This window comes from Anabas testudineus, chromosome 21, assembly GCF_900324465.2.
Source record: "Anabas testudineus chromosome 21, fAnaTes1.2, whole genome shotgun sequence".
Lineage (NCBI taxonomy): Eukaryota > Metazoa > Chordata > Actinopteri > Anabantiformes > Anabantidae > Anabas > Anabas testudineus.
Window position 1 is genome coordinate 2,511,664 of NC_046629.1, and position 14,548 is coordinate 2,526,211.

At 40.2% G+C, this 14,548-nt stretch overlaps 1 protein-coding gene across 5 annotated transcripts in view; it reads left to right on the forward strand.

The window, feature by feature from the left end:
* LOC113173165 (beta-galactoside-binding lectin-like) overlaps window positions 1–14,256 on the forward strand; it is a 74,860-nt gene extending 60,604 nt beyond the window's left edge. For 2 of the 5 annotated variants that reach the window (XM_026376519.1, XM_026376520.1), the window contains exons 3-4: window positions 10,381–10,552; window positions 10,869–11,155. In XM_026376519.1, coding sequence (XP_026232304.1) covers window positions 10,381–10,552; window positions 10,869–11,015 — 319 coding nt within the window. In that variant the 3' untranslated portion in view covers window positions 11,016–11,155. Of the gene's footprint in view, window positions 1–9,709; window positions 9,755–10,164; window positions 10,245–10,380; window positions 10,553–10,868; window positions 11,156–14,226 lie in introns of those variants that run through there. The other 3 variants (XM_026376518.1, XM_026376517.1, XM_026376521.1) reach the window with 3 other exon arrangements.
* The last annotated feature ends 292 nt before the right edge of the window (window positions 14,257–14,548 follow it).

Consider the following 14,548-nt stretch of genomic DNA (forward strand, 5'->3'; position numbering starts at 1 on the left):
ATGTGAACTGATTCAAGTTCAAGTCACTGAATGTATCTCAGCTCTGTCGTGTTGTGTAAAACCATGTATTGTTTCTATAAAGAGCTCTGACTGAGGTTCACCGCTCTGTGACAGACAGCTCTGTCTCTTCCTGTATAAAACCTTCAACTTCTCTGCTGTGGTGACAGAAAACAGTGAGAGACAGCGTTCAGGCTTTGATGTGAGCAGGTCCAGAGGTGGTGGACTGGAAACAGAAAGTGACGAGTGAATAGGTTCTACTTTGGTTGTAAAATGGGGAATAAAACTATTGCACTGCTCCTCTTTGTGATTGCTGCAAGTTTGGGTTCTTGGAGGCCGTTAGTGCAATAGTTCACTGATTCACCTACTGAGGTGAATTGTGGGACAACAGACAGATTTGTAAAATCAGCATTTAATCTGGAGGATTAATGTTTTATTTCAGTGTTGTGGTTTGGAATTAGGTGGATGTAAGAGATCAAAATGGTTTTATGGTTGTAAACTTGGAGACTGGAGATAAGAAGGGTCAGTACTGACTACTGTGTATTCAAAGGTAGATAGTTTAGGAAGAGGGAGGGGTTTCAGAGTGTCAGATCAGCACGCTGGTGTAAGACTGGACCCCCACCACAACCACTGGTGGGGGTCCGGTCTTGTCTTCCAGGAGGGCAGGACTTAAAGTGAGTAGGCCTCAGGTTTATTCCAGGTCTCAGACATGTGACATCAATCCTTTCTTTTAAATATGATTGTGGATTAAACCAGATTTATTAAATAGGAACTGAACATTAACAGTTTGATTTTAGTGTTTAATGTTACTTTTAGTCAGAGGACGAAGAAGAAACGCTGAGCTTCACTCCGACGTGGGGAAGATTTCCATATGTAAATCAACACCCCCTCACTCAACAGGGGTGGAGGTCTTCAGCATTTCACCATTGTGTCGTAGTTCCATTTTTGTGTAAACAATCAATCATAACACTCCTCATCTGAGTTCAAAAAAATCTTCCTCTCATACAGCTTTCTCTTAATAGCCTATAAATTCTCCTGTAGAAGTGCATAGAACATGTTCCTGCACAAACACACACACACACACACACACACACACACACACACACACACACACACACACACACACACACACACACACACACACACACACACACACACATCCAGTTTAATAGTTAATTAATGACCAACATGCAACAAGTAACAACTACATAAAGCTCAAATATCTCTTTGAGTTCTCATATTACCACATTGTTTGCTCTCTGTGTCTCATGGGAACCTGTACAATCAAGTTTCCGACTGTAAACTGGGGGTAAACACTATAGAAAAATAAGGTTACCTGTGTGGCTCCTTATCAGTATTGATCAGAACAACAAAAAATACTTTTTGTTCAGGAGATCACAGAACAAACTTTGGACAACAGACTTGGACTTTAGAAAAATAAGAAATATTTTGAAAATACAAAAGGCTCAAAGCAAAGTGAGTGAATATGTGAACAAAAGAGTAAAAGGACTGAAGACAGATAATAGTTTTTTCACATCAGTAAATCTTGATTTTATTGGTACATTCTTGAACCCACTTTTGTGGACATCATGAGACATCAGACATGCAAATCACTAAGTTCTCTATCACATGTATTCTAAATTTAAAAGCACAGGTCAATTTGTGATTCTACTGTGACTTTTTATTCACTGATTCCTGAGAGGTTTACTTGATCTTGATGTATGAGATGTGAACATTGAACTCAGTAAAGTTGAATCTAATGGTCAGAGAGAGAAAAATGGACAAGTAATGTGGAGGAAATTTTAATGTAATTAATTTAATCATTTCAAAAAATGATGAGAGAAAGTCTGCTTGTCTTTGTTGTTCTTCATTTGTTGTACACATATTGTGGTGGAAGACAACTCTGAACCTGTGTCCACACAGTTCTTTTCAAATCGTGCTGAAGCATGTGAACAAACTTTAAACCAAGCAAATTTCCTCATTTTGCACTTTCTCATGCATCTTTGCAGAAAGAGGAAAGTCGATTGTACATCATATCAACCAGAGTTTTCTGCACAGCCAGTTTTTATAAATAAAACAAACATGTCTTCACCTTGGGGTTAAACATTAAAAGGTCAAAGTATAAAATTAAGAAAATTAAGAAAATAAAAAATCATATTATAAATATCTGGAAATATTTTTTTTCCCATGGCTTTTCCCATCAGGGGTCGCCACAGCGAATCATCCTTCTCCACCTAACTCTATCATGAACATCTTCTACCCTAACACTAGCCAACCTCATGTCCTCTGTTAAGACATCCATATATCTCCTCTTTGGTCGTCCTCTTGCCCTCCTGCCTGGCAGCTCCATCTCCAACATCCTTCTACCAATATACTCACTATCCCTCCTCTGAACATGTCCAAACCATCTCAGTCTGGCCTCTCTGACTTTGCTAACACAGACAACGTGAGCCGTCCCTCTGATGTACTCGTTCCTTATTCTGTCTAACCTGGTCACTCCTAAGGAGAACCTCAACATCTTCATCTCTGCTACCTCCATCTCAGCCTCTTGTCTCTGTCTCACTGCTACCGTCTCTAACCCATAGAGCAGAGCTGGTCTCTCCACTGTCTTGTACACCTTTCCTTTGAGTCTTGCTGACACTCTTCTGTCACACAACACTCCTGACACTTTCCTCCACCCGCTCCAACCTGCCTGCACTCGCCTCTTCACCTCTTTTCCACACTCTCCATCACACTGAACTGTTGAACCCAAGTACTTAAACTCCTGCACCTTCTTCACCTCAGCCCCCTGTAACCTAACGCTTCTACCTTGATCCCTCTCGTTCAGACACATGTATTCTGTCTTACTACGACTGACCTTCATGCCTCTTCTTTCCAGAACAAACCTCCACCTCTCCAGCTGTTCCTCCACCTGCTTTCTACTCTCACTGCAAATCACAATGTCATCCGCAAACATCATTGTCCAGGGAGATTCCTGTCTGACCTCATCTGTCAGCCTGTCCATCAGCATAGCAAACAAGAAGGGACTCGAAGCTGATTCTTGGTGTAGTCCCACCTCCACCTTGAACTCCTCTGTCTGAAGTGGTGGTAGGAGAGAGTGTAGCCAGACTGCACCGCATGGTGGTGTGTAAAATGACTCTGGTGGTCAGGAAGAAGAAGAGAGGGAAGACAGAAAAGAAGACCAAGTGGTGGAAGCTAAAGAATGAAGAAACTTGTGAGGAATTCAGGCAGAAGTTGAGACAGGTTCTGGGTGGTCAGGATGAGCCAGAGGAATTCCTCTGTCTGACCTACATCACATCTCACCACCATCATACTTCTCTCATACATGTCAACTTTATTCCTCTGTAGTTGCTGCAGTTCTGCGTGTCACCCTTGTTCTTAAAGATCGGAACCAGAACACTTCTCCTCCATTCCTCAGGCATCTTCTCACTCTCTAGAATCCTATTGAACAAACTGGTTAGAAACTCCACTGCTGTCTCTCCTAAGCACTTCCACACCTCCACAGGTATGTCATCAGGACCAACACCCTTTCCACTCTTCATCCTTTTCAGAGCCTTCCTAACCTCATCCTTTCCAATCTCTGCTACTTCCTGCTCCACAACATCCACATCTTCCTCTCTTCTTTCCCTGTCATTTTCCTCGTTCATCAGCTCCTCAAAATACTCCTTCCATCTTTTCTGCACACTCTCCTGGGTTGTTAGCACCTTTCCATCTCTGTCCAAATCACCCTTACCTGTTGCACATCCTTCCCATCTCTATCTCTCTGTCTGGCTAGCCTGTACAAGTCCTTCTCTCCTTCCTTTGTGTCTAATCTGTCATAGAGCTCATTGTAAGCTTTCTGTTTGGCCTTTGCCACCTCCCTCTTCACTCTACGCTGCACTTCCTTGTACTCCTGTCTACTTTCCTCAGTCCTTTCTACATCCCACTTCCTTTTAGCCAACCTCTTCCTCTGGATGCATTCCTGTACTTCCTCATTCCACCACCAAGTGTCTTTACCTTCTTTCCTCTTTCCAGATGACACACCTAGCACAGTCCTACCTGTTTCCCTGATAACCTCTGCTGTAGTTTCCCAGTCATCTGGAAGCTCATCCTGACCACCAAGAACCTGTCTCAACTTCTGCCTGAATTCCTCACAAGTTTCTTCATTCTTTAGCTTCCACCACTTGGTCTTCTTTTCTGTCTTCCCTCTCTTCTTCTTCCTGACCTCCAGAGTCATCTTACACACCACCATGCGGTGCTGTCTGGCTACACTCTCTCCTACCACCACTTTGCAGTCACTAACCTCTCTCAAATGACCTCGTCTACATAGGATGTAGTCCACCTGTGTACTCCTACCTCCACTTCTGTATGTCACTCTATGTTCCTCTCGCTTCTGGAAGTAAGTGTTGACTACAGCCATTTCCATCTTCCTAGCAAAGTCCACCACCATCTGTCCTTCCAGATTCCTTTCCTTCACACCAAACCTGCCCATCACCTCCTCATCACCTCTGTTGCCCTCACTGACATGTCCATTGAAGTCTGCTCCAACAACAACTCTCTCTCCTCTGGGGATACTCTCTATGACCTCATCAAACTCACTCCAGAATCTCTCCTTCTCTTCTAACTCACAGCCAACCTGTGGCGCATACCCACTGACTACATTCATCATCACCCCTTCAATTTCTCATTGTACCAAAGTTAAGAGTCCCTATTCTCGACCGATCCGGTATAAAAGTCTTATGGACGATTCGCATGATTGTTTTTGGCAATTTTTACACCGGATGCCCTTCCTGACGCAACCCTCTCTATTTATCCGGGCTTGGGACTGGCACAGAAGTCACTGGCTTGCAACCCCTGTGGCTAGATTGAGACTGTGTCTGAGTCCCGAACGCTATTTGGAAGGCTATTCCATAACTTTGGGGCTTTGTAAGAAAAAGCTCTGCCCCCAGCTGTAGTTTTCATGATACCAGGTACTGACAGGCAGCCTGCATCCTTTGATTGAAGTAGGCGTAGTGGATCATAAGACACTAGCAGTTCACTTAGATACTGCGGCGCGAGACCATTTAATGCTTTAAATGTTAAAAGTAGTATTTTAAAATCAATGCGAAATTTCACAGTGAGCCAATGAAGTGTAGATAAGATAGGCGAGATGTGATCGTATCTTCTGGTTCTAGTGAGGACTCTCGCTGCTGCATTCTGAACTAACTGAAGCTTGTTTATGCACCTGGTTGAACAGCCAGACAGTAAGGCATTACAGTAGTCCAACCTAGAGGTGATGAAAGCATGGACTAATTTTTCTGCATCATTTAGTGACAAAATATTCCTTATCTTGGCAATATTTCTGGAGGTGAAAGAAAGCTGTCCTGGTGATATTATCTACATGAGCTTCAAATGAAAGACTGGAATCTAGAATCACACCAAGGTCTTTGACTGTTGCACTAGATGTTACAGAAAGGCCATCTAGAGTTACGGTGTGGTCTAAACATCACAAGTTTTAAGATCAAGTAAACCTCCCAGGAATCAGTGAATTCAAATAAAGTCACATAATAATCACATATTGACCTGAATACATGTGATAGAAGACTCAGTGATTTACTAATACAATCAACTTTACACAAGCGGAAAGGATTTGTACATGTCTGATGTCTCATGATGTCCACAAATGTGTGCTCAACAATTTACCAATAAAATCAAGATTCCAGATGTTGCTTCCAGCTACTATTAAAATCTGTGTAAAATCTTATGAGCGTCTCATTAAAATCTGTGTTTGATTTATATTTTTGGCATTTTTCTCACCACTGACCCTACAGAACACCACATCTCATCTTTTTATTTTTATTTTGTAAATAAATTAGATTCTGCCTCGAACATTTGAGCTGGTTGTGACATAGAACAGAAACAATTTGGAAAACAAAAAGGGAACATTGATGTGAACTGATTCAAGTTCAAGTCACTGAATGTATCTCAGCTCTGTCGTGTTGTGTAAAACCATGTATTGTTTCTATAAAGAGCTCTGACTGAGGTTCACCGCTCTGTGACAGACAGCTCTGTCTCTTCCTGTATAAAACCCTCAACTTCTCTGCTGTGGTGACAGAAAACAGTGAGAGACAGCGTTCAGGCTTTGATGTGAGCAGGTCCAGAGGTGATGGACTGGAAACAGAAAGTGACGAGTGAATAGGTTCTACTTTGGTTGTAAAATGGGGAATAAAACTATTGCACTGCTCCTCTTTGTGATTGCTGCAAGTTTGGGTTCTTGGAGGCCGTTAGTGCAATAGTTAACTGATTCACCTACTGAGGTGAATTGTGGGACAACAGACAGATTTGTAAAATCAGCATTTAATCTGGAGGATTAATGTTTTATTTCAGTGTTGTGGTTTGGAATTAGGTGGATGTAAAAGATCAAAATGGTTTTATGGTTGTAAACTTGGAGACTGGAGATAAGAAGGGTCAGTACTGACTACTGTGTATTCAAAGGTAGATAGTTTAGGAAGAGGGAGGGGTTTCAGAGTGTCAGATCAGCACGCTGGTGTAAGACTGGACCCCCACCACAACCACTGGTGGGGGTCCGGTCTTGTCCTCCAGGAGGGCAGGACTTAAAGTGAGTAGGCCTCAGGTTTATTCCAGGTCTCAGACATGTGACATCAATCCTTTCTTTAAAATATGATTGTGGATTAAACCAGATTTATTAAATAGGAACTGAACATTAACAGTTTGATTTTAGTGTTTAATGTTACTTTTAGTCAGAGGACGAAGAAACGCTGAGCTTCACTCCAGGATTTTAACGAGACAGAGACAAGAGATTCATCCTGACCTTGAACTGTTAATGTGACTCTGCAGAGACTGGATGGACTTGGGCAGATCAGCATCACACTATTCTGCACAGGCTGAACGAGTTGATCTGACAGAAGCATGTTAACAAGCATCACAAGCTTGTCTCTGCCTTGTTTAATGTAATGTTCTTATCATTTTGTGTTAATCAGATGTTGCAGTAAAGATAAGTGAAGTTACCTGGAAGTTGTGTCAACTGGACTTTCTTCTAAAGGACAAAGGACAAACATACATTTGATTTCACAGTTTAGACAGAGAATTCAAGTGGTTTGAGTGAGGGGGTGTAAATCAAGGCCTTCAGGTTTTCACAATTGTGTCGTAGTTCCATTTTTGTTTATACATCAGAAAAAAGGAAAATGTCCTACATTTACATTTGAGGAAGTCTTGCCTAAGGACCCCTACTGAAGGAAGGCTACAGCTGGGATTTAAACCCCAGTCTCCCACATGGGAGGCAGTGATGTTATCACTACACTAACCAGCTGTCCTAACTCATCTGAGTCAAATCTTCCTCTCATATAACTTCCTGTTGATATGTTAATATCCTATGAATTCTCCAATGAGCCTGTGGGAGAAAACATCTTTTTTACTACAGTGTTAAACTGCTGTATGTTCCTGTATTTCAGCGGCTGGTTAGTTTAGTGGTGAGATCACTGCCTTCCATGCGGGAGACTGGGGTTTGAATCCCAGCTGTGTCCTACCTCCAGTAGGGGTCCTTTGGCAATAACTCCTTACACTTCCTCTGCCCACCCTTGTAAGTCGCTTTGGATAAAAGCATCTGCCTAATGACTAAATGTATAATTTTAAAATCTAACAGTGCTGTTCTGATGGGACTGAAACATGATTATTTTTCTATTATTATATTCCTTCTCAACATTAGGTCACTAATTTTAACCTACAGTACTGTGCAAAGGTCTTAGGCACCATTACTTTTTTATTTGGTTTAGCAGTGCTATTATAAGTATAAAACTATTTATATTGTAGTCTCTTGATTAGAATACAGCTAGTGTCCATAGAAAATGAGTTGCACAGTGATAAAAAACACAAAAACATCAGAATAAACTGCTTATGTTGGCTAAAGTGACAAACATTAAATATTACATTTATAGATTCCTGTAAAGGAATCTGGAGAGGTCAAGGACAAAAACAGAAGTGGAAGATCTGATGAGAAGTTTCCCCAATGTGGGATCAATAAAGAATATCTTATCTTATCTTATCTTAAGTTTCCTCTATGAGAGATCAGAAGTCCAGCAAGGACCAGGTTCAGCATCTGGCGGCTTCATGTGGATGCCAATTTGCTTCTGCAGCCTGAAGAAGCTTGACCAGAAATATTTATTTGTGGAAGGAGAGAAGCCAAGAAACCACTTTTTGTTTTTCTAAGTTAAAAACAAAGAGAGAAATAAACACTGGTCATCGTTCATAAAAGAACAAAGCAAATGGTGCCTAAGACTTTTACACAGTACTGTAGGTCATTTAACATTTGTTAAATTCTAGTAATGAAACTATTATTTCTTACTTTTCTATGTCACTAACTTATTTCTTTAATAAAACCTTGTTAGATGAATTCTGAGGTCTGTCCCAGCTTGAACCTGTTTATAATTTATTAACTTTTTCAGATCTAGGAAACTATATGAATTTGTTTCCAGGTATTTATCATGATATAAGTTTGTGATATTATGTCTCTTGTTACTATAGAAGAAATGTTATATTGTGACCTTTTAATGTTTGACCTGTTGCTTTTATATATGAAACTGGATGTGCAGAAAACTCAGGATGCTCTGTGTACAAAGACTGTTTGTCAGCTGTATCACTGACCACATCTGGTTGATATAATGTGAAAGCAACTTTCCTCTTTCTGCAACGATGCTTGAGTAAGAGCGAAATGAGGAAATGTGATTGGTTGTCTGTTTACATGCTTCAGCACACATAGAAAGAAGTGTGTGGACACAGAGGTTCAGAGTTGTCTTGCACCACATTATGTGTACAACGAATACAGAACGACAGAGACAAACAGACTTTCTCTCATCATTTTTTTGAAATTTCCTCCACATCACTCATTGTTAGTTTTTCTCTCTGACCATTAGATTCAACGCTACTGAGTTCCATGTTCACATCTCACACGTTAAGATCAAGTAAATCTCCCAGAAATCGAACCAGCTCCTCCTGATCAGTTTGTTTAGTCTGTTAGTGTCTGACACCTTCATGTTGTGGCCCCAGCAGACCACAGCATAGAAGATGACACTGGAACCACAGACTCATAGAACATCATCAGCTGGTGCTGCAGACGTTGAAGGACCTGAGTCTCCTCAGACAGATCATCTCTGAGCCGTTTTGTGTTTTCAGAATTTTTCTTATTTTCTAAAATCCAAATAAACTCGACTGTTGTCCAAAGTTTGTTCTGTGACCTCCTGAAGGAAATTTTTTTTTGCCTCTTTGCCGTTCTGATCAATACTGATAAGGAGCCACACAGGTGACCTTATTTTTCTATAGTGTTTACCCCCAGTTTACAGTCGGAAACTCGATTGTACAGGTTCCCATGAGACACAGAGTAAACAATGTGGTAATATGAGAACTCAAAGAGATATTTGAGCTTTATGTAGTTGTTATTTGTTGCATGTCAGTAATTAATTAACTACAAAACTGGATTTATGTGTGCAGGAGGTGGAATTAACAGAAACATGTTGGTAAAAGTTCTCTGGAAGTTGAGTCTTGACAACTGGACTTCCTTCTTTAAGTAGAATTAACAGGAATCTGACATTCAAATACACAGATTTAGTTCATCACCTTTCCTGTTAAGGAAGTGCTGAGACTTGTTGACTGTCATTGGTCCAGAGGCAGGTTACTCCCTGAGTTAGTTTCCACAGGACTGATATAAAGAGACAGACAAAAATTCACACTCACTCTCATTTCTCTTCAGCTTTTATTAACGACATCTGCAAAGATGAGTAAGAGAGTAAGTATTATTTCATTTTTTATTCTGTGTATTTCTGACTCCTCAGGTAGGTGATGAGTGTTGGGTCATATTTTAAAAGTCTAACTGTCCTCTGTATCTGTATTACTGACATTAGACAGACTAGAATATTTACAGGTTCATACCTATGGAACATGATGTGATAATACCTGTGAAGGTTCTCAGTCTTCCAGGTTGTTCAGTGGCAGCTGGACTTGATTTAGTTAAAGCAGGTTCAGTTATAAGAAATATTTGATTCCAAAAATGCTGAATGTCTAAATAATTATTGGCTCCCTGACACCTGCAAATACAATATGTCAAAGATCTGACATTTGTGGTCATAAGAGGACGGAGTTACTGACAGGTGTTAGTATCACACAACAACTGACTGTATCGTCTTCTTCTGTCCACAGGTTTTGACCCTAATGAACGCGTCCTTTAACGTTGGAGAGACTCTGACTATTACTGGAGTTCCTAAACCGAATGCTGCACGGTAAGTGGTGATAATGTAAAACAATATTTCTGAACTGTTTCTGTAAAGTTTCAAACCCCCTGAGTCATCTTATCAGTTTGAAACATAATGAATAATTTTAAAATATAATGAATGTTTTTATTTCTTTGTGCTTCAGGTTTAATGTGAATATCGGCTTCAGTGACAAAGACATAGCTCTGCATGTCGACCCGCGATTTAACCACTTGAATTACATAAGAAAAGTGGTCTTCAACTCTTGCCAGGGAGGAACCTGGGGAGAAGAGCAATGCGTCCAAAGCTTTCCCTTTGAAGAAGGAAAGGAGTTCGAGGTGTGTGTGTGTGTGTGTGTGTGTGTGTGTGTGTGTGTGTGTGTGTGTGTCATATTTATTCTGACCCTTCATGTGTGTCTACTGTTTTAAATCCACGTCTCATTCTTCTTCTTTTCTTTAGTGACCTCTGTTGGAGAATGTGTGTCACTGTACCTCTGATAACTTGACCTTCATCATGTTACCACTAATTTATTAACTCATACAGATCTGTGAAAACTACATACATTTGTTTTTGATATATTTCCAGGTATTTATAATGATATGATTTTGTGTTATTCTCTCTCTTGTTACTCATTCTTCATTTATCTCTCTACAGATTTCCATTGAATTCAAGTCTGCTGAGTTCTTGGTGATTTTACCAGATGACTCTGTTTTCCGCTTCCCTAATCGCCTCGGTGCAGAGATCTACCCAATGATCTTTGTTGATCATGATGTTCGCATCACAAGTTTTAAGATCAAGTAAACCTCCCAGGAATCAGTGAATTCAAATAAAGTCACATAATAATCACATATTGACCTGAATACATGTGATAGAAGACTCAGTGATTTACTAATACAATCAACTTTACACATGTGGAAAGGATTTGTTCATGTCTGATGTCTCATGATGTCCACAAATGTGTGCTCAGCAATTTACCAATAAAATCAAGATTCACAAATGTGAAAAATCATTTTCTGTCTTCAGTTCTTTCTTCATAATGTTCAGAAAAGTTTTAAGACGACTACAACAAACTGAAACAGATAACAAAACGTGTACCTCAGACTTTAAGTACTACTCAGAGTTCTACTAGCTTCAGAAGTTCTGATGACTCTGCAGTTGGAGGATGTATTCAGGGTGGAGACATCCAGACATGGAGTGATTGGAGAAGAAATGAACACTGCAGAGAATGAGACTTTACACCAATCACAGCTTAAGACTAATCACATGTGGTATAGCATTTCTCATTTTTCCACACACCTTTCAACACAACATTAGCTGTGTTCACTGGACTGGAGCACTGCTGAAATTTTACTTTATCAATTATTATGTTAAAATCTATAAAGCTTTATTAAATACACTTCTTTGGAGTTGGTGTAATTTCCATTAAAATATACACATTTTTCTTTCAACATGATAAATATTACAGCCTCATGTAAACACCATGTGGTTAACTGTAACCAACCAGAAGAGGGCAACAGAAACTGAAATATCACAGACGTGAAACCAGTCAGTACAAAATAACAGAGTGCAGAGTCTCTGAGTTTCTAGATGTTCAATGTAAAAAGATCAAATGAATTTAGCTTGAAGCTTAAATGTTCACTAACATCATTTACTGGTGTTTATGGTCGTTATTATCATATCAGTATGTCTGTCTTTAGCATCAGGTCATTGCCCCAAACATAGTGTACATGGGCTTTGGGGGAGCTGCTAAGGAGATGTTCCAAAAACCCTCTCCCAGTGGAACAAGGGCAAGACAATGACTCGATCTTTTCCCAGGTCTGAAGATTAGTCGGGCTGAGTAGTTTGTAAGTAGTTTGTAAGTAGTCCCACCACCTGTATCCTCACATATTTCACACCTCCTCCAGGTGACCCTGTACTCACAAGAGCTTCACTCTCACAATCAGAGAGCTTCACTCTCACAATCAGAGAGCTTCACTCTCACTCTACTTCCTGTCTGTCTGGAGTCCACTGATGCTTCTTTTGGGTCACATGAGCCTCTGTACTTCGTGGGTTCCCTGGTTCACAGAACTTTGAATTTCTCAGAGTCTCTGAAAGAGAGCTGTGAGACGTTGGTGTTCCTACAAACAGCTGTCATTGTCTGCAGCACAGTTGAACTGGTTCAGTTATACAAGAAGAGCACAGTGAGATGTCAGTTACACTTTTCATTTATCACCTAACATTCCTCATGTGTCTGTATGTCACTATTTGCAGCATCAATGTTAGAGTAAAAATGATTCACTCACTGATTTATAATTTTCTTATTACAATGTTACTTTACTCATAAGGCTAATTTCTTGTTTCTTACTTCTTGTCATTATGAAGGATACATGTGTTTGATGTTTAATCCTGTCAGCAACAGGAACATGTTATACTCTGCTGATGCTGCACTCTGCACACAGACACAAAGCAGGAAAGGTCAGAAAAAAGGTCAGCAGTCTCAGAGTTGACCAGTTCTTGTTGCTATACACCTGTGAGCAGTGTTTTATCCTTGTATGGAGTTCTTTTCCTTGTAAAATGATCATCCTTTAACCATACCAGCCCACATCTGTACTTCAGTGTGTGTCTCATTTGTAATAAAAAGCTGTCACAAAAGGGGGGACGGACAGAGTCGGAGTTGGAAATTCCTGGGTGAAGCATTTATGATGCTAAGACCTCAGGCCGGCTCCCCTTGCAAGTAAAAAGGCCAAAGAGTGTCCTTGTTGTGCTTTATTGTGTTTGTCTTTCCACGTATGAAAAGTGTTGTGGTTATTGTGGACCCAACAATCAATACAAACATGAGGTCATGTCACACTGCTTGATGTATGATGAATGTTTTTGTTTCTTTGTGCTTCAGGTTTAATGTGAATATCGGCTTCAGTGACAGTGACATAGCTCTGCATGTCAAAAGTGCTCGTCACTGCTAGCCAGGGGGGCAACTGGGATAATAACTATGGCCAAAGCTTTCCCTTTGAAGAAGGGAAGGAGTTCGAGTGTGTGTGTGTGTGTGTGTGTGTGTGTGTGTGTGTGTGTGTGTGTGTGTGTGTGTGTGTGTTTACCAGCATCCACGACCAAACCCCTCCAGATGATCCAAATTGCAGCAGCACGCCTCATTTTCAATCAACCTAAAAGGTCTCATGTCACACCGCTCTTCAGATCTTTGCACTGGCTTCCTGTGGCTGCAAGGATCAAGTTCAAAGCTCTGTCTCTTGCCTACAGAGTGGTCAACTCCACAGCTCCATCTTATCTCAATTCAATCGTTCAGGTCTACATCCCCTCCCATCCACTGCGCTCAACCAGGGAACGTCGTCTGGTGGTACCAGCACCACACAGTCGACACCAAGGAAAACTGTTCAGCTCAGTGATCCCACGATGGTGGAATGAGCTGCCTATCTCTGCACGCTCAGCCACCTCGCTAGCAATCTTTAAAAAACTGCAGGAAACAGAACTCTTCCGCATCTTCCTTTGCACTTAAAAAAAAAAAAAAAAAAAGAAAAAATTCTACCCTTTCTTTCTAACATCTCTTGAAACAGAAACACTTTTTCGATAGCACTTTGCTTTGATGTTGTTTCTCCTTGACTTAGATTTTGTTTGCTTGCCTTGTTCCTCACTTGTAAGTCGCTTTGGATAAAAGCGTCTGCTAAATGACTAAATGTAAAAATGTAAATGTAAATGTCATATTTATTCTGACCCTTCATGTGTGTCTACTGTTTTAAATCCACGTCTCATTCTTCTTCTTTTCTTTAGTGACCTCTGTTGGAGAATGTGTGTCACTGTACCTCTGATAACTTGACCTTCATCATGTTACCACTAATTTATTAACTCATACAGATCTGTGAAAACTACATACATTTGTTTTTAACACATTTCCAGGTATTTATAATGATATGATTTTGTGGTATTACGTCTCTTGTTATTTATTCTTCTCTTATCTCTCTGTACAGATGCCATTACATTCAACTTTACTGAGTTCCATGTTCACATCTCATACATCAAGATCAAGTAAACCTCCCAGGAATCAGTGAATAAAAAGTCACAGTATAATCACAAATTGACCTGTGCTTTTAAATTTAGAATACATGTGATAGAGAACTTAGTGATTTGCATGTCTGATGTCTCATGATGTCCACAGAAGTGGGTGTAAAGAATGTACCAATAAAATCAAGATTTACTGATGTGAAAAAACTATTTCTGTCTTCAGTTCTTTAAGTCTGTTGTTAAACATTTACTCTCTGTGGATCACAGAGCTGCAACATTGAAGGGGGTTTTAAGACAACTACTGTGGATCTAGTGTGTTTTACTTAAGATCAGTAAAACAA